Source organism: Chiloscyllium plagiosum, unplaced genomic scaffold, assembly GCF_037043375.1.
Source record: "Chiloscyllium plagiosum isolate Xiang-an unplaced genomic scaffold, Cpla_swu_hap1 HiC_scaffold_34, whole genome shotgun sequence".
Taxonomy (NCBI): Eukaryota; Metazoa; Chordata; class Chondrichthyes; order Orectolobiformes; family Hemiscylliidae; genus Chiloscyllium; species Chiloscyllium plagiosum.
Window position 1 is genome coordinate 33,252,037 of NW_028270172.1, and position 16,034 is coordinate 33,268,070.

Genomic DNA, 16,034 nt, shown 5'->3' on the forward strand with positions numbered 1-16,034 from the left:
ATGATTAGGGTGGAAGCTAGAGAAGTGTAGCATCAGGAGGTTATCTGTAGGTTTGCATTAGAGTGAGGTACTGAGGTGCCCATTCTTGATGCAGATGCACATGCCCAAGAATGAGACAGATACTAAAACAGAATTCAATGATAAGTCTAATGGTGGGATGAAACTCATTGATATCACTGTGTAGTTGTTTCAGTCACTCCTCACCATGAGTCCAGAGGAAGAAAACATAATCAATATATCTGGCATGCAGTGTTGGGTGGGGGCCCTATGCAGCAAAGAAGTCATGTTCGAAAATGTTTCCACATTAGGATGCAAAGTTGGTCCCCATGGCTGTTAGATTAGATTCCAGACAGTGTAGAAACAGGCCCTTCGGCCCAACCAGTCCTCACCAACCCTCCGAAGAGTAACCCACCCAGACCTATTCCCCCTCTGACTAATGCACCTAACACTATGGGCAACTTAGCACGGCCAATTCACCTGACCTGCACATCTTTTGGACTGTGGGAGGAAACCGGAGCACCCGGAGGAAACCCACAAAGACACGGGGAGAAATGTGTCCTGTTCTGTGTGTTTGGATGAAAAACTGGTTGTCAAAGGTGAAACGTGGTGGTCGAAGGTGAAACGGATAAGTTCCAGGATGGTGCTCGGAGAGTGGCAATTGTTGGTATTGAGCACTAGGGCTGTTGCAGTACTGCAGTCAGCGTGAGGGATGCTGGCGCATAGTGCTGAAATGTCCATTTTGATGAGTAATGTTCCCGGTTCAACTAGTCCGTAGGTTGAGTTTCTGTAACAGTAGTGTGACAGAAGCTGGTGGTCCCCTGTACAATGGGTTTCAAGGTGCCTTCGACATAGCCTGAGAGGATCTCACACAGGGTCCCATTGCCTGATACAATGGGGCGCCCAGGTGTGTTGGCTTTGTGTATCTTCGGAAGGCAGGAGTCACCTACGTGACAAGTACGTGGGATGAGAGCATGTCAGGAACCCTAAAGGACTGGATCAAAAGTCTTGATCAATGTGTTTAGTTCACGGGTGCGTTCTTTGGTCGGATCGGCCAGTAGTTGCTTGTAGTGTCCGTGGTTGTTCAGTTATCAGTACACTTCCTTGCAGTCGCCCTCCAAGACGTACTTCGGCAACAACACAAAGTGGCCAAGCAGAGACCAAGTTTGGTACCCATGAGGATGACCTTAATCAGGATCTTGGGTTCATGGCATAGGACAGGTGACCCAACTATTCTGTGTCTTATGATCTTGTACTCCACAACCACATGAAGGTGTAGTGCTCTGAAAGCTATTACTTCCAAATAAGCCTGCTAGACTATAATCTGGAGTTGTGTGATTTTTAACTTTTAAATCTTGTAATTGTACCAGCTCCACTTCTCTAGCAGCTCATTCCATACACACTATACCCTCTATGTGAAGCAGTTGCCCTTAGGCCCCTTTTAAATCTTTCCCCTCGAACCTCTAGTTTTGGACTCCCACACCCCGGGGAAATTATCTTGGCTATTCACCCTATGACTTTATAAACTTCTATAAGGTAGCCCCTCAGCCTCAGATGCCCCAGATAAAGTAGCTCCAGTCTATTCAGACTCTCCCTATAGCTCAAACCCTCCAACCCAGGCAACATCCTTGTAAACCTTTTCTGAAACCTTTCAAGTTTCACAATATCTTTCCTATGTCACTGAGGCCAGAATGGAATACAATATTCCAAAAGTGGCTGAACCAACATCCTACACAGCTGCAACATGACCTCCCAACTTCGATACACACTGACCAATAAAGGCAAGCATACGAAATGCCTTCTTCATTATTGTCTGCCTGCGACTCTGCTTCCAAGAAACAATGAACTTGCACTCCAAGGTCTTTTTGCTTAGTAACACACCCCAGAACCTCACCATTGTGTGTACAAGTCCTGCTCTGATTGCCTTTCCAAAATGCAGCACCTCTCGTTTATCTAAATTAAATTTATCTGCCACTCCTTCGCCCTTTAGCCCATCAGATCCTGTTGTATTCTGAGGTAACCGTCTTCACTGTCAACCACACCTACAATTTTAGCATCATCTCAAACTTAATTACCATACCTCCTGTGTTCACATCCCCAAATCATTTATATAAGTAACAAAGAGCAGTGGGGTCCCAGCACCAATCCTTGTGGCTCACCACTAGTCACAGGTCTCCAGTCTGAAAAACAATCATCCCGCCTCCTGTCTTCGAGCCAATTCTGTACCCAAATGGCTAGTTCTCCCTGTATTCCATGTGACTTAGCCTTGTTAACCAGTCTACCATGTACAACCTTGATAAACGCCTTATGGAAGTCCCTAGAGACAACATCCACCATTCTGCCTTCAATCAATCCTCTTTGTTACTTCTGCAAAAATCTCAATCAAGTTAGTGAGGCACAAAGCGATGTTGACCATCTCTACTCAGTCCTTGCCTTTCCAAATACATGTAAATCCTGTCCCTCAGGAACCACTCCAACAAATTGCCCACCACAGATTTCAGGCTCACTGGTCTATACTTCCTTAGCTTGTCCTTACCACCTTTCTTAAATAAAAGCATCATGCTAGCCAATCTCCAGTCTTCTCGCACCTCACGTGTGGCTATCGATGATATAAATATCTCAGTAATGGGCCCAGCAATCAACTAGCATCCCACAAAGTTCTCGGGAACATCTGATCTGGGGATTTATCCACCTTTATGCATTTTACAACATCCAGTACCACCACCTCTGTAATATGGACATTTTTCAAGGTGGTGCTATTTAATTCCGCAAGTTCTCCAGCCTCCACAGTAAACACTGAAGCAAAATACTCATTTAGTATCTCCCACATCTCCTGTAGTTCCACAAATTGCTACTGAAAGATAGCAAGGCTGCCAAAGTTCTCTCCTAATTACTCTTAAGTCCTAATGTATTTGTAGAAGCCCTTTAGATTCTCCTTAACCCTATCTGCCAAAGCTCTCATGTCCCTTTTTTGCCCTCCTGGTTTCCCTCAGGTATACTTCTACTGCCTTTGTACTCTTCTTGAGATTCACTCGATCCCTGCTATCTGTACCTGAAACATGCTTCCTTCCTTTTCTTGACCAAAACCTCAATTTCTCTAGTCATCCAGTATTCCCTACAGTCACCAGCCTTGCCATTCACCCTAACAGGAACATACTGTCTCTGGGTTCTTGTTATCTGGTTTTTGAAGATTTCCCACATCCCAACCATCCCTTTACCTGTGAACATTCGCCTGCAATCAACTTTTTAAAGTTCTTGCCTAATACCATCAAAATTGGCCTTTCTCCAATTTAGAACTTCAACTTTTAGATCTGGTCTATCTTTTTCCATCATTATTTTGAAACTAATACAATTATGATCACTGACCACAAAGTGCTCCCCCACTGACACCTCAGTCACCTGCCCTGCCTTATTTCCCAAGAGTTAGTCAAGTTTTGCACCTTCTCTAGTAGTACACCCACATGCTGAATCAGAAAATTATCCATACTTAAATTCCTCTCCATCCAAGTCTTTAACACTATGGCAGTCCCATTCTGTGTTTGGAAAGTTAAAATCTCCTGGTATTATTTTTGCAGATAACGGAGATCTCCTTACATATTTGCTTCTCAAGTTCCTGCTGACTACTGGGGACTCTTGCAGTACAATTCCAACAAGATGATCATCCATTTCTTATGTCCAACCCTGGATGTACATTTCCCTGGATGTACAGAAAATATTTCCCAAATGCAGACATAATGTTATCCCTAATCAGCCACTCCCTTGACCTCCTTTGAGTCCCTTTCTATCCTTCCTACAACATCTATATCCTGGAACATTAAGCTGCCACTCCTAACCAGCCCTGAGCCATATTTCTGTAATTGTTATGATATCCCAATCCCATGTCCTCCACCATGCCCGGAGTTCCCCTGCCTTACCTGTGGGGCCTCGCGCATTGAAATAAATGCAGTTTAATTTATCAGCCCTACCTTGTTCTCTGTTTTGTTCTTGCCTGCCCCAACAGTTTGACTCACTCCTTATCCCAACTGCACCAGTTTCAAACTGATCTCTTTTCTCACCAGCTCTCTGGACCTGCCTCTCCCCCCATCCCTGCCCCCACCTCACCCATTAATTTAAATCCTTCAGAGCACCTTGAGAAAATATCCTTGTCAGTATATTAGGCCCCTTCCAATCCATTCTTCTTATACAGGTCACTTCTACCCCAGAAGAGATTCCAAGGATCTAAAAATGTGAATCCCTACCAGCTCCTCAGCCAGGCATTCATCAGCTCTGTTCTCGTTTTCCTATTCTCACTAGTTCATGGCACCAGGAGAAACCCTGATATCACTAGATTTGGGGACCTACTTTTTAAACTTCCTGATTAATTTCCTATGTTCACTCCTCAGAACCTCATCCTTCTCCCTTCCTACACCATTAGCTCCTAAGTTTACAACAACATCCTGCTGGTCTCTCTCCCCGTCAAATATTCTGCACCTTCTCAGAGATATCCTTGATCCTGGCACATGGAGACAACAAACCATTCTGATGTCTCCTTGTCGGCTACAGAAACATCTGCCTCTGACTAGAGAGTCCCCTTCCACAATTAAATCGTTTAGAACCGGACATACCCCTCATTACAATAGAGCCAGTCTCACCAGAAATATTCCCCGACATTCCATCACACTTCACATTTTCTAAAACAGCAGACTTGTTTGAGATGGAGCGCACCACAGGAGACTCCTGCACTATATACCTACCCCTCCGACCTTTCCTGGAGGTAACCCATCTACCTGACTGTATCTGCAGTTTTCCTCCCTTCCTAAAATTGCCATGACACCATCTGGTTCCTGTAAATTCCTCATTGCCTCTAACTGCTGCGCCAACCGATCCATGTGATCCAATAGGTTTCACAACCAAACACACTTCCTGCAGACATCATAACCAGGAATACTGAAGTTCTCCTTAATTTCCCATGTATGACAGGAAGAGCACATTTTTCTACTAAAGGCCATCTTTGCACCTTAATCTACAGACTCAGAAAATAGCAGAGCGATAGTGCTCTCAAAAACACGAAATAAATTTGCAGCAGGAGATAGATCCATTAGACCCAGTACATTGTAGGTACAACAACATGACCAGAGCTAAGAAAGAGGTTCTGCACATTGAGTTTGAGGAGTTAGGCACTAAACTGAAAAGTAGAACCTCAAAGTTTATAATATCCAGTTACTAAAGTCTTGTGAAACTTGACATTGGGTATGTAAAAATTAGAGAGATGAATATTTATTCAAAGACTCATATGGCAGAAGTCGGTTCTAGTTTCTGGGCTACTGGGACCAATACTGGGGAAGGTGGAGACTGGACCATTGGGACAGCTTACACCTGAACCATGCTGGGGCCAGTGCTCTTGTGAACTGTATAACTAGGGAAGTTAGAAGGTTTTTAATCTAAATCAGAGGCAATATGGAATGATATGGCACGTCAAATAGCAGAGACAAACTAAGGAAGGAAAATAATCAAGAAGTATGAGGATCAGAGAATGGCAGTAAGGGACAGAGAGGGGAATAATACCTGGGAATACATCAAAAGTCAAGACTAGATGTTACAAAAATAACAAAGAAAAAAAAGGCTCTGAATCTGTGTGTAGCATCCACAACAAAATAAACAAATGTATTGCGCACATTAAAGTGAATAAACATGATCCACTATCCATAATAAAGATGTGGCTGCAGGATGACAATGCTTGAGTCCTGAATGTTGAAGAGTACATGATTCTCAAGGAAAATGGGAAGCATAGTGTAGGGGGCGGGGGGGAAGAGGTTGGAAGCACTGTCAATCAAAGATGGTATTTCTTCAACAGTTAGAGATGATCTTAGTTCAGGAGAACAGGATATACAATCAAGTTTAGAATGAGTAATAATATAGAAACCAATACCACAGTGTTATTATTTAAAATGGGAAAGAACTGAAAACAACCTTCAATAACAGCCAATGAGGAATGGACAGTAGTCAATTACGAATAGGATCCTCTGATATTGCAACAAAATATTACAGGTGATTTATGAAATTCTAACACCAAGTCAATTAGATATTAGGAAATCTCAGGCTAAACTACGGAAACATTTTCATGGCCACGATTATATAAAGATATGGTGATGTTTTGCCAGATACGCAACCTATATCAGGTAGTGGAAACCCCCAACCATCATTTGAACCTGCTCTTTGAATACTAATTCCAGTTTTCAAAGAGACATTCAGCAAAGTTAATAGATTTTTTTAGGACCCCTATCTCAAATCAAGGGTGGGAATCAGTGTCTTTTAACAATTACGATGTTTCAAGATTTCTTGAAGCAGCGCCTTTCAGAAAAAAATACAGTAATATGGTAATGGAAAAATGTGTTCACCTGTTTTAAACAAGATATGGAATACCCAAAGAAACAAAATTTGACATTTATTTGAATATGTGAGACATAATGATAAAATAAATAATAAATAAACTTATCATCCACAATCTCAAGGAGCATTACAAAGTCAGCCTCAAATTTTACATACTACGATTAGAGCTTATTGTTCGGTATGTCCTAATGATCAGAATGAAGAAATTGCATTGATACTGTTTGCCAAAAATAATATAATCCAGAACACAGTATACTTCTGACCATACGCTAAGAACTACTGACACAACTCTCAAGGGTGGCTAAAAAGCATTTTGAAAAGTGGTCAATAAACAGTGAAAGCTAAAACAGATAAGGCGGCCAAATTCATTTTTTTTTGCTGAAATTAGTACTGTACTATATTAGTACTGTTATTTGTCTCCGGGGAAACATTAAAAGCAAGATTCACTGGACAAGAAATCAAAAAGCAACTCAATTATGTGAATTATGTAGACAGTTCTCCAGGTAGGTGGAAATATCAGCAAGTATGTCATGTTAACATGTTGGAACAGTACAATGACAAGTAGGATAATCACAAAAGAAATCTATTATAGTTGTAAAAAAAAAAAGAGTAAAATAAAGATAAAACAATGATTTAAGAATAAACCAGAAATTCTAATGTCAAAGCTAATCTTTCAGTAATCAAATTAGATAACAAATACCAAGGTGCTTAAAATTTTAACTGAAATATTATGCTAACTTCCAGAAAAGTGCTGAAATTATTTGCAAGGATTGGTATAAACTCATGAATCAATTTGTGTGAATGGGCTAGAAATAACTCTGTCTACACATGATATTAACAGAGGATGCTTTACCTATAAATCCACAACCTTGCACATTTACTTCAAAAAGATTAACTCAAGTGAGAGAAGAGATTAGTTTATAAACAAAAAACTTGCTGGGAAAACACAGCAAGTCGACCAGCATCTGTGGAGACAAAGCACAGTTCGTGTTTTGGGTCGAGTGACCCTCGTCAGAACTGGATTTAATTCATGTTGGACAATAACATTATTGAACCAAAGAAGCTGGAACTCTGCAATCTTGATGGCTCTGAAACTCATGGACCACAAAATTCTATGTACTGATTATTGGTAAGTTAACATAGTTACAGACAGGTTAGCATCAGATTCCATACTTTAAGATTATGGTGAGAGAATTGAGCATGCCTGATTTGTTACACAAAAACTAATTTGCCAAAAGGGTATTGGCAAGTTTCATTGACTGGTATAGCCAAAGAATTAGTAGCTTTTGTATCCTTATATGGACTCTGTCAATTAATTAACTGCATTGACAAATTGGGCATGTTCAGCCAAACCTAGGAAAACAATTTATATCACTTAAAAGAACTCCTTGATCACTTAGAGTCAATTTGGTCATAAATCTGGTTAAAAGTGAATTTTCCAATTCAAAATATACTTGGGCCACTTTGTGAGACAAGGCCAAGAAGCAATTAGAGAAGAAAGCAAGCAATGGCTTCTTCAAATTATTATGTGTCCTAACAAAACGTTGCAATCTACTAGCATGAATGAATTTTATCAGCATTTAATTTGAACTTCAGCACTATAGTAGTTCCCCTTATGAAATTACAGAAAGAAATTTGAATGATAACAAAGAATGCCAGAATGCCTTTGATAGTTTGATAACCGTACTTATGGGAAGCCATGTAAATTGTGTGAATTATGTAGACAGTTGTCCAGGTAGGTGAGAAAATAAATAAAACAACAGGAGAATGGAGTAGCAATTCAATTATTTTCCCAAGAAATTAAATATATTTCAACAGAAACATTTAATGCTAGACGAAGAGATAATGAACCTTGAATTGGCTCCACTGAATTTTGATGTTCAAACATACAACGAATCTGCAGAAACTGGTATCATATGGACCACAATCCTTTGGATTCTTTGAAGAGAGTCTCAGACAAAAGTTGAAGACTGCTTTCTTGGAGTTTAATTTACAACCATAGACGTTGAGGATCATTAATTTTCCTATCAAGGACAATATTGTAACAGATACTTTGTTAAAGCAATTATGAAAGAAAATTAATGCTATGGTTTTTCTTTGAAGATTCAAAGCAATGAGAATTCATATGGAAGTTTGCAGGCTGTCAGAACTGAAAGGCTCAGGCTATTTGATCTGGAAATAAGTCTAAAACTTTTGTTACAATTCGAGGAGGAAAACTAAGAAGAGTCAGTTGAGTAACAAATTCAAGTGCTACAGCAGGAGTTATAGTTCTCTCGGATTCAGGATATGAAAAAGATATTCCCAAGGAAAAGGGTAACTCTTTGCAAGCTATAGTTAGGTTACAATCGTTTCAAGTTGACTTGTATACCTTATTTGTTGCATTTATTTTGTTTATTAAACGTATGCTCATGTTACAAAAACCTTGGCTGCCTCAAGTGAATATGTTCAATGATGAACCGCCATAGTAAGCAAAAATAAAACTTACGACCTATCAAGCCAAGTTTCATTCTTGGATCTAAATTGTCTGGTATTAGCATCAATTAGGATTATAAAAAGTTTCTGAAGCTGCTGACAGGAAGTCTGGGACATGAATGACACTTTAATGTTTATCACATTTAAATTAACAGAATTAATCAGTGATAGTACATATTTGTTGATAATGAATGACAGCATTTACAGATACGATTTTTGCAACATTTATTCTTTATTTTAGAAATCTTTGTTACAATAAATGTGTCTTATAGGTCATTTATAAAGTCAGTTATTCCCAGTCATTTACATTACAAAACATTTACTTTCTCTTCTGTTAATTCAAGTACTAACATTCAAAATATAAAGTCTATGTTCTTCACAAATATATTCCGTCTACCAAATTTTGAGGGACCTCTCTCATTTATTCCTATAGTGAATCTATACACCTTTCAAAACCAGTAACTGATTTAGCACTAACTAGGGAGATCATCTGCCCGGCCGACCCTAGTTGAATCGCTAAAGATAAGCGCCTGTTCCAGTGGGCATTTATCAGGGCCTGGGCTTGACTGAACAATGGTTCTAGCCAAAGCCTTCTGGCCTTGGCACATTCCTTCAACAACATAAACACACATCATAACACTCAGTTCGATTTTTATTTAAAATACCTGAACCTCTAAAATCATATAATCACAGGAAGCTTAATTTATCCAGCCATTCATAATTTTGACAACCTCTGTCGGATATCCACTTAACCAACTTCTCTCCAAGTAGAACAGTTCCAAATTCTTTAATTTATCTGCATAACTAAAATTTCTCATCCATGAAACTATTATTGAAACACTTTTGCAATTTTTCATGCGTTCACACCCTTCCTATAATGTGGTGCCCAGAACTGTACACAGCACTCCAGGTTAGGTCTAACAAGTGTTTTGTATAAATTCATCATCATCCCCTTGCACTTGTACTCTATGCTCCAATTAATAAAGCTGAAGATATTGTCTCCTCATTAATTGCTTTCTTAACCTGTCTTGCCACTTTTGTGATTTGTGCACATATATATCCAGGTCCCTCCTTTCCTGCACTCCTTTTGAAAATGTATCCCTTAATTTATAATGTCTGTCCATGCTCTTCATACCAAAATGCATCACCTAACTTCCCTGCATTATACCCCTTTTGTCACGTATCTGCTCACACCACTAACTTGTCTCTGTCCTTTTGGAGTTCTCCATTGTCCTCCTCACAGTTCGTAATTGTTCCAAATTCTGTCAACTTTGAAATAGCTCTCTGAACACCTATATCTCCATCATTAACATACATCAGGAAAATTGGATAAAATAGCAAACAAATTGGATGTTCGCATTTTGTCTCACACCACTTGTAACTCAAAATTACAGAAATGTTCTGCCCTACGTGTCATCCTATACTTCAGGTATGGTAGCCCCATGGCGACAAATGAAACATACAACTCTAGTAACGCATGCCCTTCTATGAACAATGATTTCAGCGCAGGTATGGTTTGGAGGAGCTGCTGTTGGATTGGGTGGACAAAGTTAAAAATCACACAACACCAGGCTATAGTCCAACAGGTTTATTTGGAAGCACTAGCTTTCGGAGCACTGCTCCTTCATCAGGTAAATGTGGAGTCCAAAGTTCCATGATTCGTTGGAATTCCTTTCTTCAAAACACTGCATGCAGAATCTTTAAATATTTTTGAGGCAGAGGTAGACAGATTCCTGGTTACCAAGAGGTTGAAAGATTATTCCTTGTTCGTATGTTCATATGAAATATCACAAAGAAAGACTCTCTTTGGCATAACAGCAAATTTCTTTGAAAGAATCTTGCATTGCTACTGGTGACTCACAAGCTTACCTATATTGAATAATACGAATGATACTTACATAACATAGGGCCTTAAGCTATTATAACCTTTACACAAATCGGTTACAAAAGGATTTTGGTGTTGTCCTGACAAAATCTTCGGAAGTTATTGCTCAGTTGTACAGAGTTTATTTGAAGTAGCCTGCTCAGAAAGAAATTATCATTCCACATCATCTCAACGCTAAGCAAAAGACAATATATTCAGTTAGGTAGAAGCTGCAATATGGAACAGGCCATTCAGCAACTCCACACTAAAATTAGATAGTTACCAAATAAACTGCGATGACAAACAATCTCACCTGTGCCAAAAAGTAAGGAGACCTAATATTTAAATATTTTAGATTGAAAAAGTAATTTCATAGTCCACATACCTCAGAAGGGTGCCGCAGTCCTTGTTTGACCTGACTAGGTGTTGCAGACCACACAATATTTGCATTATTCGAAGGCATTGAAGGTGAAGCGCATATATTTCCATTCTTCAACTGCTCAGCTGAACGAGATCTTGGTCCCTGCCATCCTAGCACAGTTTCTGAAAAAAATATTGCAGCAGCATATTACTAGTCCCGCATTTTGGCAAGTAAACTGGCTTATTTGTAGTAAAGTTATTTTTAAAAAAACACATCTGCAGTCTAATTCACACAATTTACTTCATAAGTTAACTATGCAGGAATATATTATCTATGCAGATTCATAGGGTCAGAATCATTGAGATATGCAGCATGGAAGTAGACCGTTCAACAGGTCTGGCAGCGTCTGTGGAGAAAGAAACAAGTATTGATATTGTGAGACTAATATGACTCTTCAGTATATCCAACATATTTAGTTTTTATTCCAGATTTTCAGCATTCATGGGACTTTTCTTTTATGTGCTGTGGATTTTGCTTCAAAAGCCACAACACAGAAGTTCCAGAGACAAAAGATTTTAAAACCTATAAGTAGACATATGTGCACACAAGGATTATTAATAGATATATAATAAAATACTGCAAAGTACATACTTGTAAAATAGTGATATGAATCCAGATGATGTCACAAGTAGTTAAGTCAGATACCAGAACAGAATCTGGCTGATAGATTTGTTTTTAAACATAACAGCGTTTCACTGAAACGTGAGCTCACAAGGCTACAGATTTCGCTTTAAGGATTTAAAAAAAAGTATTTTTGCACAAAATATATAAATAAATAGATAAATAAAACTAAACAATAAGTAACACAGTTTCAAAGAACTAAAGACAGTGACAAAGCCAAATCGATCTACTTTCCAACATCAATTTACTGTTAATCAAAATCCAGAGAAATGTTCCTTCTTTGTCCAAACTGCAGGTTCGATTTCACTGTTTCTTCCCAGTTCCAGTCCTGTGAGCCGCGAAGATTTCACCACTCAAATTTTTCACACAACTAACAGCATAAAACATAAGAGCTGAAGGAGGCCACTTGCCCCATAGAGTCTGCTATTCAATGAGATCATGGCTGATGTGATAATCCATACCTACACTTGGCTGCCTTTTGCCCATAATCTTTGATTTGCTTCCTGATTAAAAATCTGTCAATTTTAGCCTTGAATATACTTTTCCATGCAGCCTTTACAGCCCTGTCCAGTAAAGAATTCCACAAATTAATTAAACTTCAAGATGAAATTCCTCCTTATCCCTGTACTAACTGGGCAACTCCTTGCTCCAAGATTGTGTGTTTTGTACTTAGACTCACCCATGAGAGAAACCAGCCTTTCCACATGTACCCTATCAAGCCCCCTAATCTAGCATGTTTCAATATAGTTGCCTCTCATTCTTCTAAACACCAGTGAGTACAGGTCCAACATAGTCGACCTCTCCTCTGAAGTGAGTTCTCTCCATATCAGAAATCAAACTAGTAAACCTTCTCTGGATTGTCTCTTATGCTGATATTTTTTTCCTTTGATAAGGGAACAAACCTATTCACTGTAATCTAGGTGTGGTCTGACTAGCGCCTTGTACAATTGTAACAAAACTTATTTTTATATTCCATCCTCTTTGAAATAAAGGCTAACTGTTCACAAATCTCCCCTACTACCTGCTGAACTTATAGCCTTGGTTTTTATAACTTCTGCACAAGGACTCCCAAATTCCTCTGACAGATGAGACTTTCTCAGGCTTTTTGCAATCTGCAGAGAGTTCTAACAAAATTCTTGGTCTGTATAGTTTCACTGACCAAACGGCTTCCCTAAAGTAACCAATTATCTCAACTGTTCTAAACAAACATTTTCCCACGAGAAACTATACTTGTTTATGACCAGTCAGTTCTCCTTCGAACTGAACCCAAAAGCTTCTGAAACAAAAAAAAACACATCACCAAATCTCCTGTAGCTAGTGACTTAGTCTTTTCTCCCTCCTGCCATAAATCCTCCTTTATATAAACAAAATTCCATTAAAATTCCAGGAATCCTTGCAGTTACCTGCTCTCTGGGACACATACTGGTTTTAAAATCATGCTTCTGGAAAGAGTGACCTAGTTAATTTCAAAACCAATTCACAAAAATAGACCATCATTATATTAATTTCAAAGCCACACTGTTTTCTAAAAAAAGATATAAATCTCACATTACAATACAAACATGGTAGTAAAGGGATGGTAATGGCTCTGGTACAGAATTGGCTAAGGGATCGTAAGCAAGAGTAGTAGTGAACACATTTTTTGACTCCAGGAAAGTGTGTAACTCTCTCCCATTGTGATATAAGGGCCGTTGCTTTTCCTATTGTACATAAACTGGCTTGGACTTCAAAAAAGGGAATGCAATCTTAAAGTTTGTGAATTACATGAAGTTTGACAAAGTAATAAACAGCGAACAGCATAGTAGCAGATTTTTAAAAGGATGGATAAATGCAATTTCACTGAGATGCATTTTGGGAGAAACAACATAAAGGGACATTTGTTTTTTTTAAAGGTGAAATGTAGATAGAACTGAAGGTGCATATTCACAAAACATTGCCAGCACTGAACAAACATATAGGATACTTGGCTTAGAATGCGAAGATAAGGAAGTAATGTTAAACCTTTGAAAATAACTGGTTATGTTTCAACTGAAATATCATGTGCAATTTGCGCACCACATTTCAGCAAGGAGATCCATGGACAGCATACAGAAATTCTTCCAGGTTGATAAAGGATTGGAGAGTTCCAAAGCCGAGTCTGTTCTTCGTATTAAGGTTAAGGGGAAACTAAACATTTATTCAAATGTATGAGAAGTTTTGATAAAGCAAGAAGGAGAAATTATTTCCTCTGGCAAGTTGGTCAGTGACCAGAAATCAGAAATATTAACTAATTGGCAAAAAACTTAAGTAATTTCTTCACAGGATTGTTAAAGCTCAAAGCAAGTCTAACACTTCCCTTATTCCTAAAGTTGTCAGAAAACCGTAAGGTGTTAGAGATGCTATCTGGTCTAATGTGGAGGAATTCATGAGCCAAAAAAAATGTTAAAAACCACATCTTTTTATTTCTTGTGTTTTTGGACTCTGGACTAAATAAGGGGACAATACTGCTTTAAACCAAGGCAATTGCACAAAAAGGAGCTGCAGTTTTAGAAATCATGATTACTGGAATATATTGAATTGTGTATAACATTGTGCTTTCTTTAAGCAGTGACAGCAGAAGTAGGCATGACCTAGCCAATGGGCTCTACACTAAGACAGAACAGCTTAACAATAACTTTCTGATTAGCTCCTGCTTTTGTAATCATGGCTTGAGTGAAGCTAATGCAGAGATCTATCTAGCTTGCAAAGAGAAAGCATAACAAATCTCTCTCTCTCTCATATGGAAGTACTAGGACGTCTGCAGTAACAATCAGCTGTCTTCCACTCCTATTTCTCTGCAAATCACCTTTTGAAGGAAGAATAAAATAAACCAACACAATGAGAAAGGACAAATTCTCAACTAGTGAACAAAGGAAAGCACTAGTGTGCAAACAACCTTGTGTCAACAGCAAAGAACTAAAAACAGAATTGAAAGAAAAAACAATTCATCAAATTCTGTGAAGCAGACTGGTGCAAACTATGCTTCCCTTTTCTTTCCTTTTTCCACCCTTAACATCCATGTTCGTCTGTATATATCTGTGAAGAAAGGAGTTTTAGAAGGGACAGAGTTTAAGTTGTAGACTGATAAGTTAGCAATTCAAATTTCATAACTGTCATTGGATAAAGACAACTTGTTCGCAATTCAAATGTTTTTTTTTATTAAGTCCAGAACCTGCTGAGGGCTTTCTTTTAACTGGAGTTCATCAGTCAAGGACTTTGAATAGATTAACTAAACCTTTCCATGACTGTGTTGAATCTTGGAATAGTGAGGTTTGACTTCCAGTGTAATAGCCTCGTGAATCGTGACAACAGTCACCTCTAAAACAACTGGCAGGCACTGACTTCAACCTGCTCTGAAGATCTAGGTCTGTTTGATTTCAGTAAGCAGTTCTTCGCTGATGTTAAGGCAAGAGAATTACTCCCTTGCTGATTTTAGATGAATATGACCTCATGACAATCCTCCCTCCCATTCTCTTCCTTCTTTTATCAGCTTATACTCCATTCAATCTCAATCATTCCAAAGGGAATAAGAACAAAGTTCCCTCAAAGTTTTTCCATTCAAAAACAGAATAAATTTTGTCATTTGCACAAATGTCCAAGATAATATTCAGATGTGTATCACCAGTAGAAATAACAAAGCATATTTTACAAGTTAGCATAGATACGAAAGAAGAAAGAATATCACGGTAAGGTACTGACTGACACATTTCTTGTAGTCCAAGGCTAACCAGATAAACAAAATTCAATTTAAACTTATCACAATAACATTTGAAGTCATAACATCTGGACTTAGTCAGTGTCATAATATTTATAATACTTCACATGAGATATTCATTAATTTATATATTGTAATTGATATTTTAGTCATTTAAGACAAGAAATGTTAACCTAGTAGTGATGGTCCAAGACAGAAAATTTGACAAGCTCAAAATGGAAAGATCAGGAGGCTTGCCTTTTGAATTGATACAAAATATGGTAAAATCAACTTTGAGTGTTCATTTGAGCAAGTAATTTCTTCAAAATGTGATGAAATTGAGAGATTATAAAAATAGTATTTTAATACTGTTTATGGCAATTTTAGGTTCTTGGAATTCTAAGTAAACATACAGGAGTTAACCTTTAGTTTTTAAACAAAAACGAATTCACAATTTCAAGCTAGAGGAAGTCAGTCAGAGCTCCTGGGTTCTACCAAAGTACTTACAGGAAGAACTTTACAGACTTATCTTCAATCTGTGTTGGGAAGTCATTCAAGAGAGAAGCATTTGCTAATTG

At 38.3% G+C, this 16,034-nt stretch overlaps 1 protein-coding gene across 3 annotated transcripts in view; it reads right to left on the reverse strand.

Moving 5' to 3' along the window:
- Window positions 1-16,034, reverse strand: part of osbpl10b (oxysterol binding protein-like 10b) — a 259,812-nt gene that overhangs the window by 124,748 nt on the left and 119,030 nt on the right. For all 3 annotated transcript variants that reach the window (XR_006315905.2, XM_087978586.1, XM_043719213.2), the window contains one exon: window positions 11,088-11,245. Coding sequence is in view for 2 of the 3 variants with exons in the window: in XM_087978586.1 (XP_087834712.1) it covers window positions 11,088-11,245 (158 nt within the window). In the remaining variant the exon portion in view is untranslated. The remainder of the gene's footprint in view (window positions 1-11,087; window positions 11,246-16,034) is intronic.